Source organism: Cydia fagiglandana, chromosome 23 (genome assembly GCF_963556715.1).
Source record: "Cydia fagiglandana chromosome 23, ilCydFagi1.1, whole genome shotgun sequence".
NCBI lineage: Eukaryota > Metazoa > Arthropoda > Insecta > Lepidoptera > Tortricidae > Cydia > Cydia fagiglandana.
Genome location: NC_085954.1, coordinates 7,567,647 through 7,585,108, shown reverse-complemented (window position 1 = coordinate 7,585,108; position 17,462 = coordinate 7,567,647). Strand labels below are relative to the sequence as shown.

Below are 17,462 nucleotides of genomic sequence, written 5' to 3'. Positions count from 1 at the left end.
AATTTACGTAAAACTGGCATAGAAGTGAAAAAAAAATGTGCGCTAAATTAAAAAATTCTAGGCCTGAGAAGATAGCAAATGACTCAACCTATCTGCCGTTTTAATTTGGCAAACGATGTACCAAACACCCTCTATACACGTATAATTTTGAGTGTGGGTGGAAAATTATATGATATGATCATAATTACTAATAATAATGGCGGAATATCTTTGTCAACTTTAAAAGTTGTGACTATTAATTTTGTGCAGATGAGATTAAAACACAAATGAGTATTACGGTAGAAATAAAGAAAAAAAAAAACAAAAAGACAAAATCAAAATAATAGTTAGTCTTGCAATCCAACTTTGTCATAAAAGGCGGCAAATTTTAAAAATATAGACTATAGTTCATAGACATTTTGTATTTTGCGCCTTCTACTGACAAAGTTGGCTTATCATCCTATATCTTGGCTAAAAGATTACCTTCTTTAAGTTCAACCGCTTGGCTGTTCTCGCCCATGCCCTTCGAGTTTTCAACCTTAACCACTGCATCATAGAGTCCAGGTTCCACTGAGTTCACCACGTATGTAAAGTCGTATTCGTGTGTCTTGTGGTCTGGCACCGGTACGTCGAACTTCTTTAAGGTGCCCTGAAATGAATGGTTATTGAGAAATATATTAAAAAATATTCTATTCGTTTTAAATAAACAAAATTCTTTATTTCATTCTAAACCATTACAAATTTTACAATGTATGCTGGTGTCTCTCTGTAAGTTATGTGTTAGGTATTATACTATTCTTATATGTAACCTATGTTCCTTAATTATTATTTGAGTATATATAAAAATGCCTAATCACAACAGGTTTTTCACCTGGTTTACTGGTCAAACAGTATTAGATTGCAATAAACTCATAAGTGGGCCATATTATCTTTAGTAACCAGCTCAATTATTTACAATGGACGCCATATTGCTGTATTTGAATGCCGGTCGCTATCCGCGGCGGGTGAATTTGGTCCGTCGTCCATAGCATCCGGACATCGGAAAGGCGCTTCCAATAAATTCTGTCATGTCAGAGCCCACTGTCAGCTGTCGGACCGATAATATTTGTTTGTGTGCATATGTGTAGGCATAGTGCTTGTTGTAGTGTGCGTGACCGCTGGCACCCAGGCCCGCCCTCGCGGCCTGACTGCGGGGATGTAGGAGGATCCTACATCCTATATCAGATCGGTCAATGTGAAAACGCTCTAACGCTCCGCTGCCCGCTGACTCAAACTATACATCAAAAAGAAAGTTGCTTACGTTGACAGTATCAATGAGCTGTATCTCGATGCTCGTGAGAGGCAGGTGCGAGTGCACGGACCACGAGAGTTTGCTGCCGTCGGCCTCTAGCCTCTCTACTACAGGCGTCTCCACCAGCTCGATGGAACGGTGGTGAGTGCCGAAGTCACATTCGGCCCGGAAAATCGCATACGCTTTCGAGCGCCGTCTACTGCCCTGGACGCTTTTTCAGACTATAGGTAGGTACATTAAAAAGAGTGGCTTACGTTGACAGTATCAATGAGCTGTATCTCGATGCTCGTGAGGGGCAGGTGCGAGTGCACGGACCACGAGAGTTTGCTGCCGTCGGCCTCTAGCCTCTCCACTACAGGCGTCTCCACCAGCTCGATGGAACGGTGGTGGGTGCCGAAGTCACATTTTCAGACCATAGGTACATACATTAAAAAGAAAGTGTGGCTTACGTTGGCAGTATCAATGAGCTGTATCTCGATGCTCGTGAGTGGCAGGTGCGAGTGCACGGACCACGAGAGTTTGCTGCCGTCGGCCTCTAGCCTCTCCACTACAGGCGTCTCGACCAGCTCGATGGAACGGTGGTGAGTGCCGAAGTCACATTCGGCCTGGAAAACAGAGTTACCGAATACTAGATTCGACTTCGAAGTGTGTCTTAATCTTTACAGTCTTGTTGTTCTTTGTAAGAAAATAGAAAAGCCTTAAAGAGCAATTTAAAATTTCACTAGCCCTTAATTAGAATGTTAATATTGGCTGCATTGACCCGGCCTTCACTCGAAGACCGGGTCGCTGATTGGTCAGGCGAGGGCGAATGACATATCCCGTTCACTCCGCTCGGGAGTGAACGATTACCATATATAAACTCAGACACCATTCGCTCTGGCCCTCTTTCTGCTCTGCCACCGGATAGTAACCACATAGAACCTAGACTCGCTGTATCTGTACCTGTACCTACGTTAAGATGTAAGTCATATGTACATGCAATCCGCCCACATCATGCAATACACGATAATCTTCAAGGCTTGTCTTATTATCATCGAAGCTACCTGCTAGGATCCCCTCAAGCCAAAGGTGTTTTGCTAATCTTCACGACTAAACAGAAAGTTACCCTGCAAGTGTAGGTGCCAAAGTCTGCGTCCGACTGCGGTGTCACAGTCAAGTTGGATTCGGTGCCTCGCGTGGTGTACCGCGACCAATCGATCTCCTGGTCACCCTTGAACCACCTGATTGTGACCCTGTCAACCGAAAAACAACTCTATTTGTAAAGGAATAAAGATTAAAATAATGACGGTGCTTTGCTAACATCGCAAGCTACCCACGAGAGCGCTTGTCTTTGAAAATAGAAAGTTTGATTTGTTAGGAGATAGAAACTTTTCACTTCAATTTTGCTTTAATATTTCTATCAGGCGTAATACGAAATAATACAGATGTCGAATTCCTTTATTACACGACAACTGATGTTTGAAAGTTTAAAAAATTGCTAAATAACCACATCTCACATTTTTGTATGGAAATAAAAAAAATCCATTTAGAAAAGTTTTAGTTTGAAGTTTCCTTTGTTTCTTGTGAAATTTGTAAGAACTTTTCCAACTTTTTATAAACTAATCCGGAACGCGCACATCTGTATTCTTGACTGTACGGACCGGTACAGTACAGTCTGTACCACATAATAAATAATAGTACTACCGTACAGAAATGACACTTCCAACATAACCGAAGTTTCAGGGACGAATCATGTTGTCCCTTTCTAATGTATGGCTCTATCCCTTTCGGCTACTTAGGGTTGTAAAGTTTGCGCGCTGCCAGCGTCAAGCAACGCCACCACAGTCTATACAGGTTGTCCCAAGACTATGGGACATCAAGGGAAAGTACCTACTCTAAATATCGTAGATAGGATATTTTGCTGAAAGAAGACATTATTTTAATTTAAAAAAACAATTTAAACTGCATTCATAGATTTTTAAATAATACATGGTTGAACCGGGAATCGAACCCGCTACACGAGAAAAAAAAAACACCCTGTAGTTTTATCATACCGATCGAAAGGCTTCATCATAAGGATTAATTTTTGCTAAATAACATACGAAATAAAAGGAAGACTTATTAATTAGATAGGATATCCCTTGATGTCCCATAGTCTTGGGACGCCCTGCATAATATAAGAACAAACGACACACATTATCTTCTCTGTGGTTTTCAGTCACTGTGACTCAAAGGAACGTTAAGTTTTGTCAACTCTAATAATTGCTCGTTGCAACGCTGAGCCGAACCAGGGGTGCGAAACTCCTGCTTCGGTTAAACTCGGCTCCGCTCGGCTCAGCATTGCTCCGAGCAATTATTAGGGTTGGCACCACTTGACTCTCTTTTGCGTGCACGACCACAGATAAGATAATCACTTGATTTTTGACAACTCTAAATAGAAGAAAGGGATAGTGCCATACCTATATTAGAAAGGGACAGCATGATTCGACCCTGAACCGCTGTCAAACTTCGTTTTTGTAGTAAGTTTCCTTTCTGTACGGTAGTACTATTAATTATTCTGTGGCCGAACTGAGCCGAGAGCGCCCGAAAGGTCCAGTGTCACCCCACGGACTGTACTCCAAAAACACTCACGGTTCTTGTTCGTGCACGTTGCACCTCATGAGGGCCTCGACGCCGATGGCCGAGTTGATCACGGCGCGGTGCACGTGCACCTTGGGCTTCCCTGGAATAAATAAATACAATTATATTTAACTATTCATTTATAGAACTGGAGAAAAATTCAAATTATTTCATTACATATAATATGCTTTTAAATGATCAATCATCGATCGATCGATCGATCATTTATTGTCAGGCAGCAAAGGCCTATACATACCAGACAGACTAAATACTTACATATAATAATTATAACCTTAAAAACTAATCATAATTTTAGCTAGGTAAATACACACCAGTTTTTTGCTGCGTCACCTGTTCTGGTGTAGGATTTAGCAGATTTCCACTAAGAATACCTACCACACCCTTACGGCTCGGCCACGACATTGAGCGACTTGCGAGGGCGGCAGCGATAACCATAGGTTGGAGCGAAACACAGAGATCGGGCCTTTCGTTCCCACCTATGGTTGTCGCTGCCGCCGTCGCCAGTCGCGTATTATCGTGACCGAGCCGTTCTAAAGAAGGCCATTAGTCCGCCCTCGGAACATTGACATAGATATCTAGGGACTGGCCGTACGGGCAATAATAATGAGGCATGACAGGGGCCAGCACAGCGGTGTGACACCGCTACAACGCGATTGGTTGATGAGTCCGCATCACGCGTGCTATTGGTCGTAACTAGTTGCGTTAGACTGCACGATTGGCATGGAATTCGACTGACACCGCTGAACTAGTACCATTTTTAATGCCCGTAAGGCTGGTCCTTAGATAGATATATTATAATGCCTCGTAATGAGAAGCGGCCACGGCGCGCGCATCTCGAACAAGCAGTGCACATAATAGCACGAAAGAGATGAAGAATGTATGAATACATACTTCTAACAGAGACATCAACAGTCTTCGTGTCTGCATTGTTGTTGCCCATCGCGTAGCAGAAGTACCTTCCAGAATCTTCCACCTTCACATTCTTGATGGTGTGGACGGCGCCTTCCCCGAGCTTCGCGTTCTGTAATATAATAAATATTTTATTAAACTCCTTTATTCATAACGTAAGTTACATGTAAAATATAAATAATACTTGATTATTATATTAATACCAACAACAATAACAACCGTAGCAATTCTTGGGATTAGTTGTCAAGCGAACCTGGAACCTCCGGCTTCGTAGGCGGGGTCACTACCGACACAGAATAAATAATAGTACTAGGTACAGAAGACTCACTCTCTAACAAAACGCGTCTGTCACGATCAGCACAGATATGGCCGCTAGGTGGCGACAGCGCCACTCGCGCGCGGCTTATGGCAAACCCCATAATTGGGGTCGAACGGATGTACTTTTAGCTACCTGTAGCAAAGCGACGAAATCGCGGAGTGAGACACGCCTGCTACCGACTAGGCTATTTAGGAGGCCGTCAAAAGTATAATGAAGAACTTGTTAGATTGGAAATACGATTATGAATAACGATAAGGTAGATAAGAATAATAGACGCGGGGGCTCCTGCCATCATCTATTTTGGTGATATTCTCTAACCCCCTATTCATAAACGTTCACTAAAGTTAACAAGCCTATAATAATCGTTTGTCCCTTTCCGACGTATTGGTACGATGGAAAGGGACGAACGATTATTATCGGCTTGTCAACTTTAGTAAACGTTTACGAATAAGGAGGTTATTCTTTAGCAAAGGGCCTTAGAGGCTGACATTTCTCTACATAATATAATTATGATAATAGACGCGTGGTAATTATGTGTAATAGAACAGAAATTAAAAATCTATGCCAAATTGCTGAAGCATTTAAAATGCGATGATTTGTTTTCTATTTACACAGTACTTAGGTACCTACCTACCAGTGGCGGCGCGTCAAACATATCCATAGGCAAGCCGGGGCTAATTTGTTTTACATATTTTCGTTACAACTCTGCTCAAACGGCCAAAAACAGGCAAGCCGGTGGGAATCGGCTTTTATAGACGCGCCGCCACTGCTACCTACTATTTATTGCACACCTAATAACACAAACTTAAAAGTAGAGGTACCTAAGGAATTACGTTAACAAACATCTGTGAAAAATATTTTTCTTCTTGATTCGGACAAAAATTGTAACTAACCTGTCCATTGACCAGCTTCGACCAAATGATCTTCGGAGCGGGGATACCGGTGGCAGTGCAAGTCAGGGTAAGATCGGCTCCTGGGGCTGGTTTGCCTTCGTCTGAAGCTGTGATGCCTGAAATTAAAAAAAAAAAGTTTACTTAAGTCCAATATACGTCTGTCGGGGTATTGATTGAGCCCCATACATTCCACGACTCTTCTCTTTCCGAACAGACTCTATAAGTATTATAATTAAGGCCCGCTTGCATGGGTTAGTGGGTTAACCCGGAGTTAAGCGATTGAACCGTTAACCCAGTGTCAAATTGTACTGGTAACCATGGCAACTCCAGGTTTAACCGATTAACTCGGGTTAGAGATGTAACCGTGCAAGTGGGCATAAGAAAAACTGGCATTATGTACCTAAATAACTATAACAACGTAATGAATATTTAGAAAGAAATCTTTTGGCAGAAGCTTTGTATTTTTTTACGATAAACATAGACTTAGACTAATTTTGTCGTCACCGTTGTTCTGACGATTGTAGTTTTTAGCCAAACTCAGCAAAAAACCCTTACCGTGCAAGCACTGCTGCTTGAACGACTATTTTCGCTTTTACCTAAATGTAGTGTTGAGGGACAGAACAAGTAGAGTTATGGCTCAATTTGAACGCCAACCTTTCTCTATTTTCCTTTTTAAACTGGATAATTTAAAAAAAAACCGGCCAAGTTCGAGTTGGACTCGCACACTAAGGGTCTCCCCAAATATATCGACGCGCATTCGGCAAAAGCCGATAGGAAAAAGCTTTATGTCAGCGCAATAAGAGCGAAAAAGTCGTCGTTCGGCTCGGCTCGCATCGGCCGGCGCCGGCCGACGCGTCGTCGGCTTCTTCGCTCTTATTGCGTGGACATAAAGCTTTTTCCTATCGGCTTTTGCCGAATGCGCGTCGATATATTTGGTCCGTAGCATTACGCAAAAAACGGCAAAAAAATCACGTTTGTTGTATGGGAGGCCTACTTAAATATTTATTTTATTCTGTGTTTAGTACATATTTGTTGTTATAGCGGCAACAGAAATACGTCATCTGTGAAAATTTCAACTGTCTAGCTATCAAGGTTCATGAGATACAGCCAGGTGACAGACAGACGGATAGTGGATTCTTAGTAATAGTGTCCCGTTTTTACCCTTTGATTAAAGAATGCAAAAAAATATGTGACGGTCCACGGCAAAAGGTACCTTATGGTGGGTGGCGCTTACGTCGCATAGCGCCGCATTAATATTGGAGCGACGTTAATAATAGCGTAAGCGCCAACCGCCATAAGGTACTTTTACCCGTGGGACGTCACATATTGTGTTGTAATTTTGTATTGTACTTACTCGTAATTTGAGCAGGCTGGACAGTCTCGATCCGATGCTCAATTTGAACGGGCGGCGTTTGCTCAACCTTGCACTGGTAGCCGCCAGCGTCTGTCTGCGTCACATTGTTGATGATGAGGTCGGTGCCGCTCCTGAAATACATTTTACATTAAGATCACATCATCATTGTTACTGTAGGTACCTAACTAGCCTGCCAGACGAGTGTGTACTGTCTCTTCCGAAAATCGTTATTTCCAGATTGATATTTTTGCCATTCGCAATTTTTACCATTTTACTTTTTTGATAGCTTCCTTTTCCGAAATCATATTTAACTAACCATTCGCATATTTTCCCATTATTTTAATTTTCCAATATCTTAATTTTCTAATAGGTTTTCTAACCATTCGCATAATTTCCCACTATATTTCATTTGTTTACAATCACGGGAGACAGAAAATAGACAGGTGCGATGACGAGCGAAGCGAGGAGGAGTGTGTTAGGTGAACTGCGAGCAAAACAGCGCGCGAAGCCGAGCGAGCGAAGCGAGCGTGCCGCGGTAGCGACCGGCGAGCGTCAGAACCGACTTATTTTATTGTACGATATTGATTTACAAAACGAAGTTATTTTTTAGTTAGTGTCTCGTATATTATAATAAAGAATACATATCCAAATTATGCGAATGGTTAGAAAACTTATTAGGAAAATAAGCTACTGGAAAATAAAATTAATGAGAAAATATGCGAATGGTTAGAAATGTTTTCGGGAAAGGAAGCTATTGAGAAAAAATAAAATGGTAAAAATTGCGAATGGCAAAAATCGCAATCTGGAAAAAACGATTTTCGGAAGACACTCTGCCAGACCACAGAGGTAGAGTCGATAGAGACGGTCGGTCCTATATTTTTTTAATAAAATTAAAGCATACAAAATTACGCATTTTTGCGGTAACAAAAACAGTAGGCGTTAACTATAAATAAACTACTTACTTCTGATACTTTCTCGGATCAGCCATCAGTGTACCAAGCACTACCAGGCCTATGTCTCCTCTCATCCAGGTCACCATTGTATCTGAAGCAATAAGCACAAGTTCTGATTAAATCAAGAAATTATTGACCGAGCAAATGCGATGATTTCCGTTTCAGCTTACCTAAAATTAGTATCACTACACTTTATAAAGCAAAGTCCACCGCTGCGTCTGTTTGTGTGTTTGTTCGCGATAAACTCAAAAATTATTGAATGGATTTTCATGCGGTTTTCAATAGAGTGTTGCTTGAAGAAGGTAGGTGTATTATTTGTTAACCCGTGCGAAGCCAGGGCGGGTCGCTAGTGCATTCATATATCTCGCATATATCTCATATTCATACTTCTCTGCAGGTCGCATTTTTCAACTGATTCTCGTGAAATTTGATGAGCAGGGTGCGTAGCCAATGTGCCAATCGATTACGCTCCGTAGCGAACGAAACGCAACGCAACTGCCACTGTCGCAGATGACGACGCTACGCTACGGGGCGTAAACGATTGCCACGTTGGCTAAGCACCCGAGGATCGATAGGTAAGTATTCATATTTATTTTAGATTCAGTTTTTGGCATTCAAAATGGCGGACCTACGGGTTCGTGAGGTTTTAAGCATTTATTTATTTATTTTCATTATCTACACTTGTTATACACATAGGCACATAAAATGTTGCGTTTGGACTTCCCCTGATTTTATTCATCAGAGGAATCGGAAATTTAATGGCGTCTATTGTGTCACCCAGGTTGAGGAAGTCCAAAATCAGCATAAAAAAGTCGTTAAACTATGTTCAATCGTCCACAATATTAACTGACAATTTTTACACCTTATTTCAAAGACATTAAGGTCCATCTTTAGTCAGGAGTGTACTGATCAATTATTCACAGGCATGGACATTAAACATAACTGGATGGCGGACATTGGCCAAAAAGTGTGTCCACATGAGATAGTCAAGGTGGGCCGTTGTATCTCTTTCTAATTAGGGTGACCATACGTCTTATGTATGTGGGATATTAGGATAACATTTAAATATATAGTTTGACCAGGATCTTTTCTTAATCGTGCATAGTTATATTAGTAATAGAAATCATACTGTCTTTTCGCCTAAAAAGGGATGGATATAGTTTTTTCTCTTCTGTAAAACGCTTCACACAACCTTAGGTACTTTGTGTGTTCACATTACGGCACCTATGCAATTAAAACTTTGGCGAGGAAGAGAACCCTATGGAGGAACCTGGTCTTCAACAGAAGGATATGATGTCACGATCCTCAGTATTGAGGGACCAAGTGAAGAAGAAAAGCTGTTACTAGTAGGCGTAGGTACTGGACCACGAACATGGTCGATCGTCAGGAAGGTGGTCCGCCGTAACGTCTGTCAAGAACACAGGTATGAGTGAGAGAGATAGAGAGACAAATATGCTGACAGAACCAGAGGGTCTACTGTGAACCATGTTCGACGTGTTGCCTCTCTGTCACACTTACGTACGAATTTACAAGTGCGACAAAGACGCAACGGGGTCGGCTCTCAGGACAGTGGAGGAATTACATACAGTCTTTGCCGCCTTAGGCCCCAAGCCCTACATAGCAAGCTCTAGCCGCCCCCCCCCCCCCCTTTCTCAGCACCCATCATATAGACTGCCGCCCAAAATATCTGGCCGCCCTAGGCCCGGGCCTACTCGGTCTTAGGGCAAATTCGTAACTGCCTGAGGGTCGCGTGGGTCCGTTACGCCCGCTTGCTATCGTTTTTAACTAGGACGCTTGTCACTGGACCATAGACATCGAAGTTTGCAAATTGCGAGCATCTTTCTCTGTTACTGTAATTACTCCTTTATAGGAGTAAAAGAGAAAGATGCCCGTAATTTGCGAACTTCGGTGTTCACGGTGCTAGGCCACCTGTGCGAAAAGAGAAGAGTCGTGAAATGTAGTAGAGTAGTAAAATTTTCGAGAAAATAGTTTACGATCACATTTATCCTACAATAATGCAAGGCATCAGTTCTAACCAACATGGTTTTCTTAGGCAACGATCTACAATTACCAATCTTACCGAATTTACTAATTATGTCCTAAGTAACATGGAGAGAGGTGGACAGGTTGACGTGGTATACACTGATTTCGAGAAAGCCTTCGACCGAGTAGACCACGTCATCCTGTTGGCCAAGTTAGAAAAATTAGGCATACATGGCTGCCTACTAAGATGGATAAAATCTTACCTCTCTAACAGGTCACAGTTCGTCACTATTGGTGGTTACAGATCAAATCATATTTATGTCCCATCTGGCGTCCCTCAGGGATCACATTTAGGACCTTTATTTTATAATGCATATATATTTGATATTTACACTTGCATAGACTCACCTGTTCAACATCTGTTATATGCAGATGATAAAAAGGTATTTGTTAAAATAAAAGATGCCTCTGACTGTAATATTTTACAAAAAACATTAGATTCTCTCTCACAATACTACAACAGAAACAAAATAACGTTTAATGCATCTAAATGTCAAGTAATCACTTTTTCTAGAAAGCCATCACCAATTCATGCTTGCTACACTATAAACAAAACTTGCTTAGAAAGAGTTCAATCAATAAGAGACCTAGGAGTCTTACTAGATAGTAAAATGTTAATGTCAGATCACATTGATAATATAATAAACAAAGCTTACAAGAACTTGGGTTTCGTGATGAGAGTCTGTAAGGCATTTAACGACCCTGACTGTATAAAAGTGGTTTATTTTACCTATGTACGTAGTGTTCTGGAGTACGCATCCAATATATGGTCTCCTAATTACATTACCTACAAATCAAGAATTGAAAGACTGCAACAGAGGTTCTTACGATACCTGAATTACCGTACTAAACAGCCATCCATAAATTATAAGATTAGTTGCAAGCGGTATAATATAATGAGCCTAGAGGACAGGAGGGTATTGCTCGATATGGGTTTACTATTTGATATAGTCAAAGGTGATGTGGATTGTCCTAACCTTATAGCTGAGATCAAATACTTCACACCTAAGGTAAATACTAGGCACCAACGTCTTCTTAGTTTACCTAACTATCATACTAACTATGGCAGGAATTCAGTATTATATAGAATTTCAAAAACGTACAACAATCAGTTTAGCGATGTCGATCCATTTGTGCACAATAATAAAAAATCTTTTAAAAATGCGATTGCAAAAAAAAATTATAACAATCAAGTGGAGGAATGAATAACAAACACACGCACACGTACACATACACACACACACACACACACAGCCACGCACACACATAAACGTAGTCTAGTCTAGTACTTAAGCAAATCCGTAATATTTTTCTTTTGTATCTGTTAGGGAGACCTGTTATTGGCTTTATGATTGTATCCTAGTTATAAGTTTATATTGTTTGTTACCGCTGTTGGTCTTCTAATAAAATAAAATAAAATAAAATAAAATGAAATGTAAAGAAATTAGTGATGTGCCGTTCTTAGTAAATTTTCCAAAGAGGGTAAATTCCCAGTAACGTTTCTGGTATCGTCCCAAAAGTCAGTAAATTACGATAAAGTTCTATTTTTCTTTTATTATCAATGTGTTTATTATTATTATAACAATGCTTAAATGTGTCTGTAATGTTTAAGGACTTTGGATTTCAATTTTGGCAATTATTTATTCTGTATTGGCTCTCATTTCACCAATTTAAACATGCCGAAATAAATACATACCTATTTATATAAACTTACCTAAGTACCTAATAAAAATTGTGTAACACTGATTCTCATCGTGCCGACATCATAGTCACCCTAATGAGTTTGACAATGTTGTCTTGTATTTTTATCGCAAAATGTAATAATTGTGGCTTCCTGGTGAAACAATATTCCACAATTAGAAATTCTTTCACTCCCACAACCTTTAACGCAACATTTATTCACCATTTTTAGGAAATTTTGCATTCACGTGTTTTGATAACATGTCATGACGATAGGGATACCAATTAACATTCAAAGTTTCTACAATGTCTACCACACCAAAATAAAAAGTTTTTTTTTGTTGTCCACATGCTTGGTTAAATCAGGTAATAATATTGATATCATACTTATTTACAAATTTCTTAAAAGATATCAGAACCTTACTATGAATATAGCATTTAAATAATATGAGAAGTTATTTAATTTGAGTAGTATATTGATATAAATACTAAAGCCTGACAACAGTTTATTTGACCCTCGCCATTTTGCGGATTTTCAATGGTACTAATTTCTTTTACTGGCAACAAGAACTCTTTGACAACGAACGTTGGATGTCATCGAATGTCACCGATGTAAACAAATAGAAGATATCTACGAATATATTCAAGGTTTTATTACAAAAATGCCAAAAAAATATTCCAAAGATGCGAAAAAAAATGTAGTGAATGCAATCCAATACTTACCGCTTAAAAAAGACGAAGGATTACATAGGATTCCAATAAACAATGTTTTAAAGTTGGTTGTTGACATGACCGGTATTGACATTTTATAGTGCGGTTGTATTGAACTGGTTATCGTATCGTATAGGAAGTAACTCAAGAAAATTGGAGCAATTGCTGTGACCATGTTAAAAAAATTGAAGACGATTATAGGAATAAAGGTCCTATAATCGAATTGGAGACTGAACGTTTTATAATCGAGGTTGGTGGTCCTGAAAGCGACACAACATCTGATGAAAATCAGAATTCGTAAGAGTCAGAAAACGAAGAATATATAAATATTGAATATTTGGAATCAGATTTTGACGAAAAGGTAAATTGAAAGAACTGAATTCTCTGTAAGCAATGTTTTCACATTATACGAGTATCAACATGAAGCCAATGCCCACTACCCCGACTATACATGACGTACGCACATTATTGCCATACGTAACCTGTTTGCAGCGACACTATCTCAGGGTTAAATAAACTGTTGTCAGGCTATACCACAATGGTATATTTTTAACATTGGCAACACGTGCGAGTGAGACACCGCGACCCACCTTTGCTATCTCAAGTGGACCGTTTTCTCTAGTCTGGTACGAACGTCTTTCTAGCTCGGTGATAAAGTTCAATTTAGTATGGCAAAAAAAGGGACAGTGCAGTCCATCTTATAAGTCCATGTTCACAGGTAATAAAAGTGACGCAACATGAACATGTCAGATCCGGTGGCGCCAAAACTGTGAGCGGGCGATAGCAACATTTTTAGCTGACCAGAGTTGATCCTTAAAGCTTTTGAAATAAGAGTTATGTATTATCAGTTAGCAGTGCGAACTATGGTACTAATAGAGACACTCTTAATTGATCAGAGGTGAGCCTTATGTCTTACGAAATAGAGGTTATAAATTGTCAAGTGTTGATGATGGAACGTGTCCGGCGCCAAAACTGATGCTCACGCGCGTCCGGCTAACTGTCATGGCTGCTAGACAGCGGGACGACTACATTATAAGTGCCATAAATCAAAATAGATGACATGTATTACCTAATAAATTGGGTGAATGCATCTTTTCTTCTCATTCGTTGCCATGGTTACGTTCCCTTGAACGTAGCTTAACCCTGATTTTCTGGTACTAAATTTAAACATGCAATGGCTTAAAACATGTGGTTTTAAGCAATGGCTTAAAACATGTGGTTTTAAGCAATGGCTTAAAACATGTGGTTTTAAGCCATTTCCACAATAGTTCATCTAATTTAGGGCCACTTGCACAATCCCACTAACCCGGGTTTAAGCGGTTAAACCGTTAACCCAGTGTCGAATCGTACTGGCAACCATGGTAACTTCAGGTTTAACTGGTTAACTCCGTGCTAGTGATGATGCAAGGGGCGCAAAGCATGCTAGAGTTAGACCAAGTTAAGTCTGTAATGCTTTTGATAGTACATGCAGTGCAAGTGTTATTTTTTATACGTCATTACCTATATAGAAGTTTGACGTTTAAAATAGGACAGACCGGTCGTAATCAATTCAATTTTATTCTTACCTGGTATATCGATTCTGCACTCCAACCGCACTCCTACTCCTATAGGCACTTTGTATACCTCCGGCTTGGTGAGGATGGTGGCATTCGGAACGGGCCCGTCCTCATCGTCTGCAATCAAATAAAATACTTATTAAAAAAGAATTACTTAGGTACGTAGTTTTTTATTATCTTTTACAAATTGACACTCGATTGAGGTATTGATCGTGGGCAATCTCGCTTTTCAATCAAAAGAAACAGCTACTTGAGAACTCATTCATTTGTTTAGCGCGATCTCGCGCTAAATAGGTACAAATTCATAGTGGTTTAAACTAAACCTTTAAACTATCATTCATCTGTAGGTAGCAATAGTTACAGTTCCAGCAGTCAAAAGCAGCCGGTAGGTATGCTGTCACCAACGGTTGAAAAAACTACGCTCGGGAATTCCCCAATGATATATATTTTGGCGGCATTGACCTTAGGCAGAAAAAATATTCGCAGGTCAGAAAAATGGCAGTTGAAATACGTATTTAGGCATTTTCATTTTAACTTGTACTTTATAGCGCACTTAAGTCGTAACGTATAACCGTCACATTCCTGACAAAATGTACGAGGTTTGTTTGACATTGACCGTCAGTTTTGTGACGATTGCTAACTGGCCGTTAATGGTAAGTAACACACAAGGCGCTGGTGGCCTAGCGGTAAGAGCTTGCGACTTTCAATCCGGTGGTCGCGGGTTCAAACCCCAGCTCGTACCAATGACCTTTTCGGAACTTAAGTACGAAATATCATTTGCTATTTACCAGTCGCTTTTCGGTGAAGGAAAACATAGTGAGGAAACCGGACTAATCCCAAAAAGGCCTAATTTCCCCTCTAGGTTGGAAAGTCAGATGGCAGTCGCTTTCGTAAAAACTAGTGCTAGTGTAGTATCATGGGATTATTTGTCAAGCGGACCTCAGGCCTCAGCCTCCCATGAGCCGTGGCAAAATGCCAGGAAGAAGAATGGTTGTAGGAGTAATTATCTACACTCGACGGCTGCCTCTAATCGAATGCCGATTCCGCACCGCGTTCCATTTGACAGCGGGCTCATATTCTAAATTTGAATATCATGAGCCAGTCACAGATTAAAAAAGGTTGTAAAGGTTGTAAACCTTTACACTACACAAGTGAAAATGCCCATTTACCTCCGATTAAAAAAGGTTGTCAAGGTTGCAAACCTTTACACTACACAAGTGAAAATGCCTATTTACCTCCTTCGTCGTTCTGTTCGTTGTCGGAGCCCGGGTCGTCCTGGAAGAAGTCCACATCAGCCTCTCGTCGCTCCAACGAGTGTCTCGCTTCTGAAACAAACAGACGTACACACGTTAATTTATGAATGCAATTGTTTTTATTTCAGAGAATTTTTTGAGATATTGACTAAAAATTGAGAAAGGTATGTTGATATGGTTCGGACACGTGGAAAGAATAAGTGAAAGAAGGCTAACAAAGTGTATAAGGGAGAAGTAGAAGTGAAAGTTGGAAGGGGTAGACCTCGGCGGACTTTCTCTGATCAGATCGAGGAAATCTTAAAGAAAGGCCAGGTCAAGAGCACCCTAAGCCGGCGAGCGTGTATGAGGAATGTTATGAAAGTGAATGCAGCGAAAGAGGTATGTCAGGATCGTAACAAGTGGAAATCCGTGGTGTCTGCCTACCCCTCCGGGAAATAGGCGTGATTATATGTATGTAGGTATGTATTGACCAAATGGCCAAATGATAGTACGTATAGTGATAGTGTATTTTATGTTGTCTTTGTCATAGGATGTTGTATTACATTTTATAACACCAATTTGGAAGCATCATTAACGATCCTAAGGCGATTATCAATTGATGCGGTTTTAGATACGGTGATGGTGTGATTAACTGTCTAAGACAGTGCGGAAATCGAATGAACGTGTATGAATGAACGGAACACTGAATGGGTTTCAACACTCACTAATTGCTGATAACTTCATTAGTGTAATGACCGCATTAGTTTAAAACACATTAGTGCAATTATCTCTAATTACTGGCTAAGACTAAATGGGAATTAAGTTTGGGATTTTGTTACGAAACTTGGCTCTAAATGCTTGTTGTAAGGACTTCCTAAGGATATAGAACGTATGTGCGTTCGCAAACGGACTCAATTATAGTACCTAGTAGTAGTAGTAGCAGTAATCATATTTTTATTGTACACAAATTTTACAAAAATAAATTGCAGTAATGGAAGTACAAAGGCGAACTTATCCCTATAAGGGATCTCTTCCAGCTAACATACTTATATGCATTTAGCTGCTTAATGCTACAATGTATTTTCACTGTTACCAGGCGTGGCTCACTCCGCGATTTCGTCGCGTCGCTACAAGTACATGCGGCCCACACCAATTTTGGTGTCCAGCAGTATTAATTGCCGCGCCCCGCTACGGAACGGACGCCTGCTCGCTCTTGCGCCACCTTGCGGTCATATCTGTCGTAATAGAAGCGTTTTGTTGGAGTGAACCTTCTGTACCTGGTACTATTATTTATTCTGTTCTGTTACCAATCCCTAACCCGTCTCAGAAGAGTTAGAATAACTTATTTCCTGCACTCCAGAGCTATTGAACTTAAAAGTTTATTTTAAAAGCTCAAGTGTCTATCTTAAGCCTCGTCCATCCGGCACGGTGGATGTGGCTGTGATAGTGAATAAGATCCGTTTAAATAGTTTATATTGGATTAACTAGGTATTTGAATACCAAGTAAAACAAACAAAAATAGACGCACAGTCGCACAGTCAAACACTTTAGTAGGTTATCTGTTTTGCTAATTTTGGTAGGTGAGCTTAGCGATCTAGAGGGCCTTGATCTTGATTTTGTATCAAAATTATATTACTTGGCAGTAATAAGTAAGTAATGCTACGCTTAGTAAAACTGTCGCAAAAAGCGATATTTTTAGGAATAAAGTGATTTAAGAACTGAAAACAGATTAACCTGTGGTTGACATTCTTTTGATTTTGAGTAAAATATGACTGGTATCTCCCATAATTACAACGTACATGTGACATAACCGTAATTGCAAGCGTCCATAGGCTGTGGTGCCCGTATACCATCAGGTGGGCTATGCTTTATTTGCCACCGACGTGGTAAGTATTAAAAATATAATAAAATAAGTGTTCCGTG

General features: G+C 40.2%; 1 protein-coding gene across 1 annotated transcript in view; it reads right to left on the bottom strand.

Annotated features, from left to right (window-relative positions):
- Positions 1 to 17,462, bottom strand: part of LOC134675755 (hemicentin-1-like) — a 227,586-nt gene that overhangs the window by 11,787 nt on the left and 198,337 nt on the right. Inside the window, exons 3-14 of the mRNA XM_063534065.1 lie at positions 15,543 to 15,632; positions 14,317 to 14,424; positions 8,327 to 8,408; positions 7,365 to 7,495; positions 6,011 to 6,126; positions 4,781 to 4,910; positions 3,881 to 3,971; positions 2,376 to 2,502; positions 1,720 to 1,875; positions 1,525 to 1,641; positions 1,280 to 1,474; positions 463 to 628 (exon numbers count right to left, since the gene is read on the bottom strand). Coding sequence (XP_063390135.1) covers positions 463 to 628; positions 1,280 to 1,474; positions 1,525 to 1,641; positions 1,720 to 1,875; positions 2,376 to 2,502; positions 3,881 to 3,971; positions 4,781 to 4,910; positions 6,011 to 6,126; positions 7,365 to 7,495; positions 8,327 to 8,408; positions 14,317 to 14,424; positions 15,543 to 15,632 — 1,509 coding nt within the window. The remainder of the gene's footprint in view (positions 1 to 462; positions 629 to 1,279; positions 1,475 to 1,524; positions 1,642 to 1,719; positions 1,876 to 2,375; positions 2,503 to 3,880; positions 3,972 to 4,780; positions 4,911 to 6,010; positions 6,127 to 7,364; positions 7,496 to 8,326; positions 8,409 to 14,316; positions 14,425 to 15,542; positions 15,633 to 17,462) is intronic.